This window comes from Salmo trutta, chromosome 35 (assembly GCF_901001165.1).
Source record: "Salmo trutta chromosome 35, fSalTru1.1, whole genome shotgun sequence".
NCBI lineage: Eukaryota > Metazoa > Chordata > Actinopteri > Salmoniformes > Salmonidae > Salmo > Salmo trutta.
In genome coordinates, this window is record NC_042991.1 from 26,115,889 (window position 1) to 26,136,035 (window position 20,147).

The following is a 20,147-nucleotide window of genomic DNA, read 5'->3' on the forward strand; positions in this document are numbered from 1 at the left end:
TTCTGCAGCATTGAAGGTCCACAAGAACACAGTGGCCTCCATCATTATTAAAACATAAAGTTTGGAACCACCAAGACTCTTCCTTGAGCTGGCAACCAAGACAAACTGAGCAATCGGGGGGAGAAGGGCCTTGGTCAGGGAGGTGACCAAGAACCCGATGGTCACTCTGACAGAGCTCCAGAGTTCCTCTGTGGAGATTGGAGAACCTTCCAGAAGGACAAGCATCTCTGCATTCCTCCACTAATCAGGCTTGTATGGTAGAGTGGCCAGACGGAAGCCACCTTTCAGTAAAAGGCACATGAGAGCCTGCTTGAAATTTGTCAAAAGGCACCTAAAGGACTCTCAGACCATGAGAAACAAGATTCTCTGGTCCGATGAAACCAAGATTGAACTCTTTGGCCTGAATGCCAAGCGTCACGTCTGGAGGAAACCTGGCACTATCCCTACGGTGAAGCATGGTGGTAGCAGCATCATGCTGTGGGGATGTTTTTCAGCAGCAGGGACTGGGATACTAGTCAGGATCGAGGGAAAGATGAACAGAGCAAAGTACAGAGAGATCCTTGATGAAAACCTTCTCCAGAGCGCTCAGGACTGGGGTGAAGGTTCACCTTCCAACAGGACAATGACCCTAAGCGCACAGCCAAGACAATGCAAGAGTAGGTTTGGGACAAGTCTCTGAATGTCCTTGAGTGGCCCAGCCAGAGCCCAGACTTGAACCCGATCTAACATCTCTGGAGAGACCTGAAAATAACTGTGCAGCGACACTCCCATATCCAACCTGACAGCGATTGAGAGGATCTGCAGAGAAGAATGGGAGAAACTCCCCAAATACAGGTGTGCCAAGATTGTAGTATCATACCCAAGAATACTTGAGGCTGTAATCGCAGCCAAAATGTTCTTCAATAAGGTACTGAGTAAAGGGTCTGAATAGTTATGTCAATGTGATATTTCAGTTTTGTTTTTATATAAATGTGCAAAAAATGTCTAAAAACCTGTTTTTGCCTTGTCATTATGGGGTATTGTGTGTAGATTGCTGAGAAAAAAACAATTTAATCCATTTTAGAATATGGAAAAAGTGAAGGGGTCTGAATACTTTCCAAAAGTCACCTTGTCCTAGAGAGATTTACAGGGTTATCAAAACTTCCCGCCAAGGTAAGCCTACACAAAACACAGCCCTTATTTGAAGTGTTTCTAAAATCCCATATGGGAAAAATGAATGGTGGAAAAAACAATTCAAACCATTTCCCTGTTTGACCACTAGGTTTTATGGGTATTATGACTCATACTGTGGTACTATATGCGGCCAATTATGTTCAGCCCTAAAGGCCACAGAGAAACAAGGTAGTTACATGTTGTTTTTCAATTTGATTCAGATTCCCAGCTATGCACATATGTACAGTAGGCAACCTTTGAAGGGTTTCCATGCTTGAAGATATGTACTTCTAAAGATTTGGCACTTACAATCTGTGCATACTTAACATGTAAATGCAGAGATTAGGCAATGCTCTCTGCTAGTCTAACATGGTAGAATCACTTTGACAAAGCCTGTGCTGACTGCAACATTCTGATGAACTGCGAAGCCTTTAGAGCTCTCCCAGTAACAGAGCTGTCCAGGTCTATCCTCAGTTGCTTCCTAAAGAGCAACAACTGTTCAATGTGCTGCCTGCCAGTAACGGTTCTAAATGTATTCAATATTTCCAATTGAAAGAAATAACTCAAGGCAATGTCTGTTTCCTCCTGACTTCTGTCATCTATGGCATGCTCAGGATCTGAACAATTACCTACTTTTTAAAGGTAGAATCTTTTGTTACATACTTTTTTTGACTTAAAAATGTGTAATATATATATACCCATTGATTCTTGAATATACCTTATAAATTCCTGATCAGCTTAGTTCTATTGTATTACCCCATCAGAACCCCAAATATATGCTTGTTTTACTCCGTTTGAAACAATGTACATATAAACAAACACTTAATAGCCTAAAAAAATGGTTAAAACAATAATTTTGATACTATGAATTTGAGTGGTTACATTTCTTCAGGCCCATCCCTCAGCTTTTTACCAAAACAGAGGTGAGGTGCCCCTTTGTTATTGTTTCAAGGACTCTAGCAATAAGGGTTTCTTCAACCCAGCGGAAAGGTACTGGCTGAGACCTGGTAATATTATATTAGCACATTCATGAAAGGTACTGGCTGAGACCTGGTAATATTATATTAGCACATTCATGAAAGGTACTGGCTGAGACCTGGTAATATTATATTAGCACATTCATGAAAGGTACTGGCTGAGACCTGGTAATATTATATTAGCACATTCATGAAAGGTACTGGCTGAGACCTGGTAATATTATATTAGCACATTCATGAAAGGTACTGGCTGAGACCTGGTAATATTATATTAGCACATTCATGAAAGGTACTGGCTGAGACCTGGTAATATTATATTAGCACATTCATGAAAGGTACTGGCTGAGACCTGGTAATATTATATTAGCACATTCATGAAAGGTACTGGCTGAGACCTGGTAATATTATATTAGCACATTCATGAAAGGTACTGGCTGAGACCTGGTAATATTATATTAGCACATTCATGAAAGGTACTGGCTGAGACCTGGTAATATTATATTAGCACATTCATGAAAGGTACTGGCTGAGACCTGGTAATATTATATTAGCACATTCATGAAAGGTACTGGCTGAGACCTGGTAATATTATATTAGCACATTCATGAAAGGTACTGGCTGAGACCTGGTAATATTATATTAGCACATTCATGAAAGGTACTGGCTGAGACCTGGTAATATTATATTAGCACATTCATGAAAGGTACTGGCTGAGACCTGGTAATATTATATTAGCACATTCATGAAAGGTACTGGCTGAGACCTGGTAATATTATATTAGCACATTCATGAAAGGTACTGGCAGAGACCTGGTAATATTATATTAGCACATTCATGAAAGGTACTGGCTGAGACCTGGTAATATTATATTAGCACATTCATGAAAGGTACTGGCAGAGACCTGGTAATATTATATTAGCACATTCATGAAAGGTACTGGCTGAGACCTGGTAATATTATATTAGCACATTCATGAAAGGTACTGGCTGAGACCTGGTAATATTATATTAGCACATTCATGAAAGGTACTGGCTGAGACCTGGTAATATTATATTAGCACATTCATGAAAGGTACTGGCTGAGACCTGGTAATATTATATTAGCACATTCATGAAAGGTACTGGCTGAGACCTGGTAATATTATATTAGCACATTCATGAAAGGTACTGGCTGAGACCTGGTAATATTATATTAGCACATTCATGAAAGGTACTGGCTGAGACCTGGTAATATTATATTAGCACATTCATGAAAGGTACTGGCTGAGACCTGGTAATATTATATTAGCACATTCATGAAAGGTACTGGCTGAGACCTGGTAATATTATATTAGCACATTCATGAAAGGTACTGGCTGAGACCTGGTAATATTATATTAGCACATTCATGAAAGGTACTGGCTGAGACCTGGTAATATTATATTAGCACATTCATGAAAGGTACTGGCTGAGACCTGGTAATATTATATTAGCACATTCATGAAAGGTACTGGCTGAGACCTGGTAATATTATATTAGCACATTCATGAAAGGTACTGGCTGAGACCTGGTAATATTATATTAGCACATTCATGAAAGGTACTGGCTGAGACCTGGTAATATTATATTAGCACATTCATGAAAGGTACTGGCTGAGACCTGGTAATATTATATTAGCACATTCATGAAAGGTACTGGCTGAGACCTGGTAATATTATATTAGCACATTCATGAAAGGTACTGGCTGAGACCTGGTAATATTATATTAGCACATTCATGAAAGGTACTGGCTGAGACCTGGTAATATTATATTAGCACATTCATGAAAGGTACTGGCTGAGACCTGGTAATATTATATTAGCACATTCATGAAAGGTACTGGCAGAGACCTGGTAATATTATATTAGCACATTCATGAAAGGTACTGGCAGAGACCTGGTAATATTATATTAGCACATTCATGAAAGGTACTGGCAGAGACCTGGTAATATTATATTAGCACATTCATGAAAGGTACTGGCTGAGACCTGGTAATATTATATTAGCACATTCATGAAAGGTACTGGCTGAGACCTGGTAATATTATATTAGCACATTCATGAAAGGTACTGGCTGAGACCTGGTAATATTATATTAGCACATTCATGAAAGGTACTGGCTGAGACCTGGTAATATTATATTAGCACATTCATGAAAGGTACTGGCTGAGACCTGGTAATATTATATTAGCACATTCATGAAAGGTACTGGCTGAGACCTGGTAATATTATATTAGCACATTCATGAAAGGTACTGGCTGAGACCTGGTAATATTATATTAGCACATTCATGAAAGGTACTGGCAGAGACCTGGTAATATTATATTAGCACATTCATGAAAGGTACTGGCATGAGACCTGGTAATATTATATTAGCACATTCATGAAAGGTACTGGCTGAGACCTGGTAATATTATATTAGCACATTCATGAAAGGTACTGGCTGAGACCTGGTAATATTATATTAGCACATTCATGAAAGGTACTGGCTGAGACCTGGTAATATTATATTAGCACATTCATGAAAGGTACTGGCTGAGACCTGGTAATATTATATTAGCACATTCATGAAAGGTACTGGCTGAGACCTGGTAATATTATATTAGCACATTCATGAAAGGTACTGGCTGAGACCTGGTAATATTATATTAGCACATTCATGAAAGGTACTGGCTGAGACCTGGTAATATTATATTAGCACATTCATGAAAGGTACTGGCTGAGACCTGGTAATATTATATTAGCACATTCATGAAAGGTACTGGCTGAGACCTGGTAATATTATATTAGCACATTCATGAAAGGTACTGGCTGAGACCTGGTAATATTATATTAGCACATTCATGAAAGGTACTGGCTGAGACCTGGTAATATTATATTAGCACATTCATGAAAGGTACTGGCTGAGACCTGGTAATATTATATTAGCACATTCATGAAAGGTACTGGCTGAGACCTGGTAATATTATATTAGCACATTCATGAAAGGTACTGGCTGAGACCTGGTAATATTATATTAGCACATTCATGAAAGGTACTGGCTGAGACCTGGTAATATTATATTAGCACATTCATGAAAGGTACTGGCTGAGACCTGGTAATATTATATTAGCACATTCATGAAAGGTACTGGCTGAGACCTGGTAATATTATATTAGCACATTCATGAAAGGTACTGGCTGAGACCTGGTAATATTATATTAGCACATTCATGAAAGGTACTGGCTGAGACCTGGTAATATTATATTAGCACATTCATGAAAGGTACTGGCTGAGACCTGGTAATATTATATTAGCACATTCATGAAAGGTACTGGCTGAGACCTGGTAATATTATATTAGCACATTCATGAAAGGTACTGGCTGAGACCTGGTAATATTATATTAGCACATTCATGAAAGGTACTGGCTGAGACCTGGTAATATTATATTAGCACATTCATGAAAGGTACTGGCTGAGACCTGGTAATATTATATTAGCACATTCATGAAAGGTACTGGCTGAGACCTGGTAATATTATATTAGCACATTCATGAAAGGTACTGGCTGAGACCTGGTAATATTATATTAGCACATTCATGAAAGGTACTGGCTGAGACCTGGTAATATTATATTAGCACATTCATGAAAGGTACTGGCTGAGACCTGGTAATATTATATTAGCACATTCATGAAAGGTACTGGCTGAGACCTGGTAATATTATATTAGCACATTCATGAAAGGTACTGGCTGAGACCTGGTAATATTATATTAGCACATTCATGAAAGGTACTGGCTGAGACCTGGTAATATTATATTAGCACATTCATGAAAGGTACTGGCTGAGACCTGGTAATATTATATTAGCACATTCATGAAAGGTACTGGCTGAGACCTGGTAATATTATATTAGCACATTCATGAAAGGTACTGGCTGAGACCTGGTAATATTATATTAGCACATTCATGAAAGGTACTGGCAGAGACCTGGTAATATTATATTAGCACATTCATGAAAGGTACTGGCTGAGACCTGGTAATATTATATTAGCACATTCATGAAAGGTACTGGCTGAGACCTGGTAATATTATATTAGCACATTCATGAAAGGTACTGGCTGAGACCTGGTAATATTATATTAGCACATTCATGAAAGGTACTGGCTGAGACCTGGTAATATTATATTAGCACATTCATGAAAGGTACTGGCTGAGACCTGGTAATATTATATTAGCACATTCATGAAAGGTACTGGCTGAGACCTGGTAATATTATATTAGCACATTCATGAAAGGTACTGGCTGAGACCTGGTAATATTATATTAGCACATTCATGACTTTGAAAAAATGGGTTTCCGCCACACCGGGTGCAAGTGGAGGATTTGAGTTTCAGGGCAACGTCACTCTACAATAGTGTATAAAAGCCTCTGGTGTAGTGGGTAGAACTCTTTCAACTACTGCATGGTAATTACAGACAGTGGTTAAATGTCATTGTTATTAGAAAGTCGTCTAAATAAAGTGAATAATCTCTTACCATGCTTAAGACGACAAAGTAAAACACATTGGAATCAGAAAGATTTTAAAAATTAATTGTTGTTGAATTTCCTCTTCACTTCAGTTTGCTCCTCCATTCATGCACCTTGGCTGGAAAGCGAGTTAGTGGCAGTGTTCCCTTTGGATTGTAATGGATTATTCTGAATGCTGATAGTCACTTTTTTTCTCCTCTGTCCAGCTGCTGCCTTACCTGCAGTCCAATCTAACGGGATTCAAGAAGCTGGAGATTCTCAACTTCAGGAACGGCAGCGTTGTGGTCAACAGCAAGATGAAGTTCTCCAAGTCAGTTCCATACAACATGACCCAGGCCGTCCACTGTGTCCTAGAAGACTTCTGCAATGCTGCTGCCATGCGCCTCAACATTGAGATTGACAGTCACTCTCTGGACATAGAGCCAGGTATGAGATGAGATCTTGGCTTTGTCCCAAATGGCACCCTATTCCCTATATAGTGCACTATTTTTGACCAGAGCCCTATGTGGTCATTTTAAAGGTGACATTTACAGAATATGAAAAACATAATGTATACAGTAGTAACAGTCGAATCAAAACACGGAGAATACTACAGCAATAAAGAACAAAACACTAATGAAGACTATAAATTGGGTAGAGAGCAGGGGCGTCATGCACCCCGAAAATATACTGCTCAAAAAAATAAAGGGAACACTTAAACAACACTTAAACAACACATCCTAGATCTGAAGGAAAGAAATAATCTTATTAAATACTTTTTTCTCTACATAGTTGAATGTGCTGACAACAAAATCACACAAAAATAATCAATGTGAAAACCACACTACAGGCTGATCCAACTTTGTAATGTCCTTAAAACAAGTCAAAATGAGGCTCAGTAGAGTGTGTGGCCTCCACGTGCCTGTATGACCTCCCTACAACGCCTGGGCATGCTCCTGGTGAGGTGGCGGATGGTCTCCTGAGGGATCTCCTCCCAGACCTGGACTAAAGCATCCGCCAACTCCTGGACAGTCTGTGGTGCAACGTGGCGTTGGTGGATGGAGCGAGACATGATGTCCCAGATGTGCTCAATTGGATACAGGCCTGGGGAACGGGCGGGCCAGTCCATAGCATAAATGCCTTCCTCTTGCAGGAATTGCTGACACACTCCAGCCACATGAGGTCTAGCATTGTCTTGCATTAGGAAGAACCCAGGGCCAACCGCACCAGCATATGGTCTCACAAGGGGTCTGAGGGTCTCATCTCGGTACCTAATGGCAGTCAGGCTACCTCTGGCGAGCACATGGAGGGCTGTGCGGCCCCCCAAAGAAATGCCACCCCACACCATGACTGACCCACCGCCAAACCGGTCATGCTGGAGGATGTTGCAGGCAGCAGAACGTTCTCCACGGCGTCTCCAGACTCTGTCACGTCTGTCACGTGCTCAGTGTGAACCTGCTTTCAATTGCCAGTGGCGAATTTGCCAATCTTGGTGTTCTCTGGCAAATGCCAAACGTCCTGCACGGTGTTGGGCTGTAAGCACAACCCCCACCTGTGGACGTCGGGCCCTCATACCACCCTCATGGAGTCTGTTTCTGACCGTTTGAGCAGAAACATGCACATTTGTGGCCTGCTGGAGGTCATTTTGCAGGGCTCTGGCAGTGCTTCTCCTGCTCCTCCTTGCACAAAGGCGGAGGTAGCGGTCCTGCTGCTGGGTTGTTGCCCTCCTACGGCCTCCTCCACGTCTCCTGGTAGCGCCTCCATGCTCTGGACACTACGCTGACAGACACAGCAAACCTTCTTGCCACAGCTCGCATTGATGTGCCATCCTGGATGAGCTGCACTACCTGAGCCACTTGTGTGGGTTGTAGACTCCGTCTCATGCTACCACTAGAGTGAATGCACCGCCAGCATTCAAAAGTGACCAAAACATCAGCCAGGAAGCATAGGAACTGAGAAGTGGTCTGTGGTCCCCACCTGCAGAACCACTCCTTTATTGGGGGTATCTTGCTAATTGCCTATAATTTCCACCTGTTGTCTATTCCATTTGCACAACAGCATGTGAAATTTATTGTCAATCAGTGTTGCTTCCTAAGTGGACAGTTTGATTTCACAGAAGTGTGATTGACTTGGAGTTACATTGTGTTGTTTAAGTGTTCCCTTTATTTTTTTGAGCAGTGTATGAGGGGGCACAAAGCATGTGAGGATGGCTGGGGGGCGGGTGGTTGTCTCTCTGGAATAATTTTTCATTTTTCAAACACCTGAAACCACTTTTTCCTGCAATCTAGAGCCATAATCATTATGCTTAATTCTATGTCAAATATATATATTTTTTCTGCATATCTAAAAATATGCTTGAGCTGTCTGTATCCTCCTAACTGGTGTTCATTTATATTTTTAAGAAACAAAATATGCTTCTCTGCATCTCTGCTAAAATCTGGGTAAAACATTGAAAGGAATGTGAGTTTTACTCAGTACATTTAGTAATTGCTTACTTTTCTACAGTCTACCAACCTTTCCAGAAGGCATGCCAGCTAAGATAGAGTAGCTAGCTTGTCTAACTAACTTGATTGATAGCCTGAAATATCTTGGTACAGTAGCTAGTTATGAGGTTGATAACCTATCTGGGGCAGCTAAAGCAAACTTCATGAAATTCCTACAGATGTGGGATCTTAATTTGATCACCCTGCTGCAGGAGAACTTTCCTGTAATCCAGGAAATTTAAAACATGTAGTGTATTGAGGTTTAAAAAGGCTTCTAAAATTGTAATTTCCACTTTGAAATTACAGACTTGGTTTTCCCTAATGAAAAATGTATCAACCATTACAAAATTGTATCAACCATTACACAAATATACATTCATTATATTCTGCATAATAATTCAAATGTCCTATTGTTGCAGGAATATTTGCCTGCTGTAGCAAACTGGCTCAAATTAAGTTCTTACATCTGTAGGTGGCTCGTAGTATTACAGAGAAACAACAAAACAATTTACCAAATATATATATATATATATATATATATATATATATATATATATATATATAGGATAAATGTATATGTAGAAAATAGTAAAAATAAAGAAAAACACACGTACTCATTCATGGGTTTTTCTTTATTTTCACTATTTTCTACATTGTAGAATAATAGTGAAGACTTCTCCACTATGCAATCTGGTTTCAGAGCTGGTCATGGGTGCACCTCAGCCACGCTCAAGGTCCTAAACGATATCATTAAACCGCCATCGATAAGAGAGAATACTGTGCAGCCGTATTCATCAAACTGGCCAAGGCTTTCGACTCTGTCAATCACAACATTCTTATAGGCAGACTCAACAGCCTTGGTTTCTCAAATTACTGCCTCGCCTGGTTCACCAACTACTTCTCAGACAGAGTTCAGTGTGTAAAATCGGTAGACCTCTGGCAGTCTCATATGGGGGGTGCCACAGGGTTCAAATCTCGGGCCGACTCTCTTCTCTGTATACATCAATGATGTCGCTCTTGCTGCTGGTGATTCTCTGATCCACCTCTACGTAGACGACACCATTCTTTATACTTCTGGCCCTTCTTTGGACACGTTGTTAACTAACCTCCAGACGAGCTTCAATGCCATACAACTCTCCTTCCGTGGCCTCCAACTGCTCTTCAATGCAAGTAAAATTAAATGCATGCTCTTCAACCGATCGCTGTCCGCACCTGCCCGCCCGTCCAGCATCACTACTCTGGATGATTCTGACTTAGAATATGTGGACAACTACAAATACCTTAGTGTCTGGTTAGACTGTAAATTCTCCTTCCAGACTCACATTAAGCATCTCCAATCCAAAATTAAATCTAGAATCGGCTTCCTATTTTGCAGCAAAGCATCCTTCACTCATCCTGCCAAACATACCCTCGTAAAACTGACCATTCTACCGATCCTCTATTTCGGCGATGTCATTTACAAAATAGCCTCCAACACTCTACTCAGCAAACTGGATGCAGTCTATCATCGTGCCATCCGTTTTGTCACCAAAGCCCCATATACTACCCACCACTGTGACCTGTACTCTCTCGTTGGCTGGCCCTCGCTTCATACTCGCCGCCAAACCCACTGGCTCCAGGTCATCTATAAGTCTCTGCTAGGTAAAGCCCCGCCTTATCTCAGCTAACAGGTCACCATAGCAGCACCCACCTGTAGCACGCACTCCAGTAGGTATATTTCACTGGTCACCCCCAAAGCCAATACCCCCTTTGGCCGCCTTTCCTGCCAGTTCTCTGCTGCCAATGACTGGAACGAATTGCAAAAATCTCTGAAGCTGGAGACTCATATCTCCCTCACTAACTTTAAGCACCAGCTGTCAGAGCAGCTCACAGATCACTGCACATAGCCCATCTGTAAACAGCCTATCCAACTACCTCATCCCCATACTGTATTTATTTATTTATTTATCTTGCTCCTTTGCACCCGAGTATCTCTACTTGCACATTCATCTTTTGCACATCTATCACTCCAGTGTTTAATTGCTATATTGTAATTACTTCACCACCATGGCCTATTTATTGCCTTACCTCCCTTATCTTACCTCATTTGCACACACTGTACATAGACTTTTTCTCTATTGTGTTTTTGACTGTATGTTTGTTTATTCCATGTGTAACTCTGTTGTTGTTTGTGCCACACTGCTTTGCTTTATCTTAAAATAAAATAAATAAACATCAAACTATAAAAAAACACATGGAATCATGCAGTATCCAAAAAAGTGTTAAACAAATCAAAATATATTTTATATTTGAGATTCTTCAAAGTAGCCATTCTTCGCCTTGATGACAGATTTGTACACTCTTGGCATTCTCTCAACCAGCTTCATGAGGAATGCTTTTCCAACAGTCTTGAAGGAGTTCCCACATGTGCTTAGCACTCGTTGGCTGCTTTTCCTTCACTCTGCGGCCCAACTCATCCCAAACCATCTCAATTGGGTTGAGGTCGGGTGATTGTGTAGGCCAGGTCATTTGATGCAGCACTCCATCACTTTCCTTCTTGGTCAAATAGCTCTTACACAGCCTGGAGGTGTGTTGGGTCATTGTCCTGTTGAAAAACAAATGATAGTCTCACTAAGCGCAAACCAGATGGCATGGCGTATTGCTGCATAATTCTGTGGTAGCCATGCTGGTTAAGTGTGCCTTGAATTCTAAATAAATCAGACAGCATCACCAACAAAGCCCCCCTACACCATCACACCTCTTCCTCCTCCATGCTTCACGGTGGGAAACAGACATTCGGAGATCATCCGTTCCCCTACTCTGCGTCTTACAAAGACACGGCGATTGGAACCAAAAATGTCAAATTTGGACTCATCAGACCAAAGGACAGATTTACACCAGTCTAATGTGAATTGCTCGTGTTTCTTGGCCCAAGCAAGTATTTTCTTCTTATTGGTGTCCTTTAGTAGTGGTTTCTTTGCAGCAATTCGACCATGAAGGCCTGATTCATGCAGTCTCCTCTGAGTAGTTGATGTAGAGATGTGTTTGTTACTTGCACTCTGTGAAGCATTTACTTGGGCTGAGGTGCTGTTAACTGTATGGAACTTGTCCTCTGCAGCAGAGGTAACTCTGGGTCTTAATTTCTTGTGGCGGTCCTCATTAGAGCCAGTTTCATCATAGCGCTTGATGGTTTTTGCAACTGCAATTGAAGAAACTTTCAAAGTTCATGACTGACCTTCATGTCTTAAAGTAATGATGGACTGTCGTTTCTCTTTGCTTATTTGAGCTGTTCTTGCCATAACATGGACTTGGTCTTTTACCAAATAGGGCTATCTTCTGTATACCACCCCTACCTTGTCACAACACAACTGATTGGCTCAAATGCATTAAGGAAAGAAATCCCACAAATCAACTGTTAACAAAGCAGTCCTGTTAATTGAAATGCATTCCAGGTGACTACCTCATGAAGCTGGTTGAGAGAATGCCAAGAGTGTGCAATGCTGACATCAAGGCAAAGGGTGGCTACTTGAATAATCTCAAATATAAAATATATTTTGATTTGTTTAACACTTTTTTTGGATACTACATTATTCCATGTGTTTTTTTTTTATATAGTTATGATTCTACAATGTAGAAGAAAAAAAAATCCTGGAATGAGTAGGTGTGTCAACTTTTGACTGGTACTGTATATATATATATATTGTGTGTGTGTGTATATATGTGTGTGTGCATGCATGTGTGTATATAGATATATACACACACACACACACACACACACACACACACACACACACACACACACCACACACCACACACCACACACACACACACACACACACACACACACACAGGACAGATCTGAGAGGGCACATGCCCCTGTGCTCCCTATGGGTGTAAAATCCATCTGTTATGCTTTGCCTGGGCCATCAATATTCGACTTTTCACTAGCTAATGTGCTAAACCTTAAAATTCAATGCAGAGAAGAAGCTGAGGAGGACCTACCTCATTAAAATCAATCAAATGTTTTTAGTACCTCCCTGAGAGAAAGAGGGTCGTTAAAAAGGGGGAGAAGACAGCTTCACAGCTACTTTGATATTTAATGAATACTGATCTTACCATTTCCCTGTTCCTCATTCTTTTTTAACAGCTGATCAAGCAGATCCCTGTAAGTTCTTGGCGTGCAACGACTTCTCTCGCTGTGTGGTGAACCGCTGGTCTCGGGAGGCCGAGTGTCTGTGTGACCCGGGCTACATTACGTTGGATGGTTTGCCCTGTCAGAGTATCTGTGTCCTGCAGCCTGACTACTGCCAAAACGGGGGTCAGTGTGAGATAGTGCCTGGGCATGGAGCCACTTGCAGGTACCTTAGCGTAACCACCTCCAAATAAAGTAAACATTGTGCCATGATTCTGTATATCCAGATTTCTATTAAGCCATTCATTGTTACTATGACGTATGAATTATAATATCCATTGCCATCACTTGTTTCTCTCACCTGTTACAGTTCAACTTGATGTTGTTCTCTTTGTTGATGTTGTCTACTTAGTGTTGAGAGGAAAGCAACAACATTCTAATGCAACACACGCGCACAAACACACACTTTCATGAACTGTAGTGTTCATAATGTGCTCTAACCCAGTGTCTTTGACCTCTTTAGATGTCCTGTAGGTAATGTCTGGCACTTTAACGGGGAGCGCTGCACTGAGCTGGTGGCCGTGCCAGTAGACCCCTTCCTTTTCATAAGCTGCTTTGTGGGCTTCCTGTCCTTTGTTTATGCCGTGATAGCTCTCATGATATTCATGTACACACAATGTAGACGGACCAGAGAGACAGTGACTTTGGCGTAAGCAAAAGTCTTTTCTTCACTGTGTTGATTTGTACGGTTCATGTATTTAGCTGTACTATATGTATTCTTCTTTCAACACTTACTATATACATTCTAGTAAGAGATAACATCCCCATTTTGCTTTTAGAGCTGAGAGCTGCACTGGTACTGTAGAATTAATACTAGTGGACTTGAGGTTTTCGGAACAGAGTGACTTTCTCTTGATGTTATAAGCTCCCAGCTTGCAGTCACAGACTTCCAGACAGTGTCGTGCTGACTCTCTGGAACCTAGAGAGAAAATGTCTCCATAATGTAATTTTTCGCTTAACATAATTTTGATTATACCCAATTAAACATACTCCTCTCAGCTACAGAGGTAAAAGGGACATCTTTAGAAATCACCACCACTTAAATCTGGGTTCTTATTAAAGAAAACATCTTCAAAGCTCATCATTATGCCTTTTATATGTGTAAAGATTCATTTCTGTATGGGCCAACTAAAAATGTTTCACTTCAGTAAAGATCATGTGACTGGAATCTGAAACTTCCAAATCTCCTTCACTAACTATCCATACCACTTAACTGATCCCACAACAGCAGTGATATTCATAGTCGGGGTCGCGGGGGAGCTGCATTGGGGTCATCAAAATTACTATACATATATTTTCAGGAACAAAAATTAACAGATTATTGTATTGGACAATATACAAATGTTTGTGAGAAAGCTAATTGAAAGAAATTGATATATATTGAGTAAAAAAAAAAATCCCATTTTGATAGATGAAAATGCAATGAATTGAAGGTTATTTGTTATTTAAGGTTGTGTCATTAGATTTGGGGTTGTGCGGGGTCGCGAGAAATTCTTGGGGAAAAAACGGGGTCCCCGCTGAAAATATTTGAATACCACTGTCCTACAGTATATGTAAATACAGCAACAAAGTGTTCAAGCAAAGGTTAAAGTGTCAGTGGCTTTAGTTCCCTCTCTGATCCGGTTAGTTCCATGTGTAATTATGCGAGCATTGGGGGGCTTCACCCCACCAGGAACCAGTCAACACACCCACACAGACCTGGATTTGCCATCTCCTATTAACACAGAGTGTGTGCATCCCAAATGGCATCCTATTCCCTATGTAGTGCATTACATTTGACCAGGGCCCGTAGGGCATGGACAAAATAGTGCCCTGCTGTGTATATAGGGAATAGGGTGCCATTTTGGACACAAACAGACCCTAAGACAGTAATCCAGCCCCTAGACCAGACAGCACCACAAACAGTCAGAAATAACAACCGTCTATGAAAATCTAAAGGTTAATACATTATCTAGCTTTCTCAGTCTATGAAAACTCAAAAGGTTAATACCATACAGGGTGCTGCTGACATTATCTAGCTTTCAGTAATCTTATTGTCAATAGTTTAAGATTTCTCAGGTCAATTTTGTCTCAGGGAAATCTATTGTCAATAGTTTAAGATTTCTCAGGTCAATTTTGTCTCAGGGAAATCTATTCCAGTAAACAATGTAGGCCTACAATCGCGTAAGATTTTAAAATAGTTGAAATATCCGACTATTGGTTAGTTAATGTCAGTCCATTGGTCTGTGAACAAAGTGGAGGAGCAGTAGTTTTTGCCAAAAAAGGATACTGCATCTGCACCATAGTGAACTCAGTGTCATTCCATTGTGACAATCTCACAGGTCTCTACAGTGACCTAACGACTGTCTTCTTTACAGAAAAACCTCTTGTCGTGCTTCACCCCATGTGATTTTTTCCCCTTGGGATAATATATAGTTGCAATTGTTTTCTTGTTCGCTCATTTGTTTGTTATTGTTGTCTCAATATCCTTCTTTATGTTTTTTGTTGTTGGTAGATACCCAGACAAATATACAAGTCTTCCAGGCATGACAAGTTAATAAATTAGAGGGTTGAATGACATCAACACTACGTATTGGGGTAAGGACTTGTTCGATTGCTTGCTTTTTAAAATCTTTATTTGACCTTCATTTCTGACCCAGTCATGCCACATTATCGAAACAAGAAAGCAAATCAAACCATGACATCAGATAATTATCATTCAAACAAATTGGTCCATGATATTTCCACTAGTTTACGGGTTTCGCTCAAATTGGTTTAGAGCCGACACACTTCACACAGACAAACCAAAGCTCCCAAAGGGAACGCTTAGTCCATGTTATTCACCTCTTGATGGAGGAGAGACAGATTGGCAAGCCTGTTGCTTTCCAAATGCAGGCTTTGTCATTAGTCTAGCCTTCTTTGACCCTCTTTCCAGGTCAGCTATTTTGCTGTTGAGGAACTGGGTCAAATGTAATTAAGGGTTAAATTTAAACAAACAGAATATAGTATGGCTGAATTTCATTCCAAAGATCATACAATATAAAGTATCAGACTTGGGTTTCTACACTATGCCAGTTTAATGAATGCTTGGCAAAGTAGAACTATCTTAGCCTGCATACACTGTACACTCCCTTTGGCAAAAACGAACAATGGTAACACTAGCATCTGTGTTTCTCCTGCTTTAGACTTGGCGACCGCAGAAGACAGCGTTTGGATCACTGCAGAAGCAACACAGGACCGTTTATAAAGGATATTTAATAGCTGACGCAGTTAACAGACAGTTGTGACTGTTGTGACTGCTGAAAGACATTGATCTGCGGTCTTCTGATTGACAGGCACACAACCCCTTCATCTCAGCTTTCCAAAGTGTTTCACCTGAAAGGATACTCCCCAAACTATGGACGACAAACAGATGATCATTTCGCTGCATTTACCAAGTTGCAAAGGCACCCCAGGACAGCAAACTGCTTTTATACATAATGTGCTGACAATGTAGTAGCACATTTTTTTTAAAATGTAAAATGCCAGAAGAAAAGTGATGTTTTCCTCATAATGAGGTGTGTATGTTGCAATGGAGTATAGTTAATATCACATACTGTCTGTCTCTGTAATGCTGTATTGGTGTTGTGTACTATTGATAATTGTATAAAGTCCATCTCTGTTTCGTCAAACATCTGTTCTGTACACATCGGTGAAATGAACTACTCACTGTCTTCAATAGGGCTTTTTTAAGTCAGCATTTCCTACCAGAACTGTGCATTTTTGCTGCTGTACCATTATCATGTTGAGGAATAGAGTGATGTCAAACACGAGAGGCAAAAGCAGTTGAGTGAAGCATGAAATGCGTTTATTTCAGTTAGAGATCAGCATTAGAAAAGGCAGTATCTGAGGAATGATTGCTATGCGTGTTGTGAGATACAGAGCATCAGGAAGCCAGTCAGTGCATTACAAGCGATATTCAAGGAGACCCCACAGTACAGTAGTAAACTCTGCTGTTTAAGTCAGAAATACATACTTCGGTCTAAACTGAAGACATGCTTTAGACACGAGCATGAGTGGATAGATTTCAAACAACCACGACGTCGCCTTTCATTTGTGCAGAGCGTCCAAGGGAACGAGAAGAAACGCTAGAAAAAACTCAAGACTAACAGCCTTACAAGATTGTCATGTACTGTGTGTTTTGGAGACCGTCTGTCCTCCTTGTAGTGTTGCGTGTGTAAATTATTGCTTCATCATTTGTTTATTTTTTAAGAAACATGAGTCATGTGCCCAAACCCTTTATAGCAGGGGTGTCCAACTCATTCCATGGAGGGCTGAGTGTCTGCAGGTTTTTGTTTTTTCCTTTCAATTAAGACCTACAGTAGACAACTAGGTGAAGGGAGGTCCTTACTAATTAATCAAATACGAGGGTGGAGCAAAAACCCGCAGACACATGGCCCTCTGTGGAATGAGTTTGACACATGCTTTAGAGTATCTTAGAGTAGAAATATTTATTTAGAAAATAAATGTGTACATTCCTGTGTAGAAACATTACTCTCTATCATACACGTAGAACATTCTGTATGTGTCTATTGGAATATGAGCTGATGGACTGTATCTAGCAGAGGGAAGAATAGCTGACTATATTGTATATGAGCTTGAATGAAGTTGGGGTCAAGAAGACATCAACACGATTTTACTATTCAGTTTTTGTCCCATACACACATTTGGTCCGACAGTATGATTTGATATCGTAGAGTATCTCAAGATTTGCATTATTCACTTCTCATCATAATTAAGTTTGATTCATACATTTTTCTTTCTGTTTCAATATTTGGAATATGCATTGTTTCATGTGGAGAACATGAAACAATGCATTTCAATTTCAACCATGTGGCTTTAGAAATGAATGGTTGGGGAATGTGAAAAGGAAATATTTCTTTACCTTTCATTAGCAAACCTAAATCACACATGAAGAATAAAACAAACAGCTACTAACCAAACAGTAAGGACTGAAGGGACAAATCAACAAACTCATATTATATTCAGTCTGAAAGCCAGAGGTAAAAAACTTATTACAGTATTATCAAATATTATAATTAGAAATGAATGTGAATTTATGTGCAGTTACTAAAAAATATCCTTAGAGAAGAACCTGATGCTCAAGTATAACTGCCTCACATGAGAAAACAGAGAGGTGCAACCTAGCCCATTTCTACCCCAACCTAGCCCATTTCTACCCCAACCTAGCCCATTTCTACCCTCTCTTGTGCAAGTATTATCCTATAATAACTACATGAAAATAAAGTAAACAGCAAGTATCTGTTTGAGTGAAATGCTCGACAAAATGTTGACTTCAGTTTAAATCACAAAGACATTAAACATCAACAATTTAATACTCAAACTTATTTGGAGGCAGCTTTGAAACATTTCCTACTTTCAGCAAATTACCCCGTTAAAGTAGTTTTTATAAGGCCTCGTAGTTAAAGTAGCAGGAATATTAAAAGGAAAACATCCACAATTGCTCGAGAAACAAAACTAGATGTAATAATTAGTCAGTCTGATTCCTCTGCATAGGTTCACTGCAAATTCCCCCGCACCCACCAAGAAACAATACATCAAGACAATTGAAAGCAGCCAAGACCAATATCATGAACAAAAGAAAAAAGACAATTGACAAAAAGTGGTTAACTTTTTGAATACCCACTGTGTTAGGTACAGTAGCTTAGTGCATTCTTCCCTTTGCTGTAGTGAGAGAAAGGCCCGCGGTTTAAGACAGGGGGCTTTAGCTCCAGGGTGAAGTTTCCCAGAGTACAGATCTAGGATCAGCTTCCCCTCCCCCAATCCTAACCTTAACCATTAGGTGGGGAAAATGCTAAACTGACCCACGATCAGCGACTAGGGGCAAATTCACCCTACACCCTTTACTTGAGGAGGGTCTGCAGCATGGCTGTGGCGTAGGTGGGGCGGGCCTGTCGTTTCTCGATGGCTCTCCGGAGGTACTGGATGCCCCCGCAGCGCTCCCAGATCTCCTCAAACTGCCGGGGCAGGATCTCAGCTCCCCTCTTCCTCGTCAAGCCTGTCTCCTCTAGGCTCAGCTCACACATCTCCATGTCGTCTTTCCCTAGAGACACAGACCGCAAAACAATAGAGCGTCGTGCCTGTGAGGCAGTAAGACTATAAAGCGTACAGATAAATGAGCGCGCACACGAGAGAGATAAATGAGCGCGCACACGAGAGAGATAAATGAGCGCGCACACGAGAGAGATAAATGAGCGCGCACACGAGAGAGAGAGAGAGAGAGAGAGAGAGAGAGAGAGAGAGAGAGAGAAGATCCCCTATACTATGAGTTCTGTGTCACTGACTGACCTGCCACCAGCAGGATGGGCTGCTTGTCCGGGTGCAGCTCCATCTGTCTGGCGATCCAGGGCCCGTCAAAGTGGGCGTACCACCAGCCCTTCTTTTTGTTCTGGGGGTCCTTGTACTGGTCCCCGGGCCGGATGAAGGGGATGCGGAAGTAGCGCTGCTGCCTGTTCATGGCCACCTCATGTTGCCTGGCTGGGATGGGCGGGGCTGAGTTCGCCTGGGCTGTTGGGGGAGGGGCTAGTTAGACAAATGACGCTTGTTGATTGGAATGGGAACAGGAACCAATAGGAATGGGAAGGAACAAATGCCTAAACAATAGGGATGGGGTAGAAACAGGAACCAATATGAATGGTAACAGAAACCAATAGACTGGGAAGTAACAGGAACAAATAGGGATGCAGGGAGTGTAATGTTGCTCGAGCTCGTGCTCGAGCTGGGGAGCACTAGCAGTAGATCACAAAGCTACTGATCAAAGGGGGAGTAAATCAGAGCGACACACAGCATGTCAGGTGTTTGTTAAAGAGTTTGAACGCTCGT

General features: G+C 41.0%; 2 protein-coding genes across 2 annotated transcripts in view; one reads left to right on the forward strand and one right to left on the reverse strand.

The window, feature by feature from the left end:
• Nucleotides 1-13,490, forward strand: part of LOC115174413 (titin-like) — a 33,597-nt gene extending 20,107 nt beyond the window's left edge. The window contains 2 exon segments of the mRNA XM_029732921.1: nt 6,860-7,079; nt 13,242-13,490. Of these exon segments, the coding sequence (XP_029588781.1) occupies nt 6,860-7,079; nt 13,242-13,480 (459 nt within the window). The 3' untranslated portion in view covers nt 13,481-13,490.
• A 3,600-nt stretch (nt 13,491-17,090) lies between these two features.
• Nucleotides 17,091-20,147, reverse strand: part of LOC115174947 (unconventional myosin-VI) — a gene marked incomplete in the record, with an annotated part of 125,570 nt that continues 122,513 nt past the window's right edge. Inside the window, 2 exon segments of the mRNA XM_029733997.1 lie at nt 17,091-19,368; nt 19,614-19,832. Of these exon segments, the coding sequence (XP_029589857.1) occupies nt 19,169-19,368; nt 19,614-19,832 (419 nt within the window).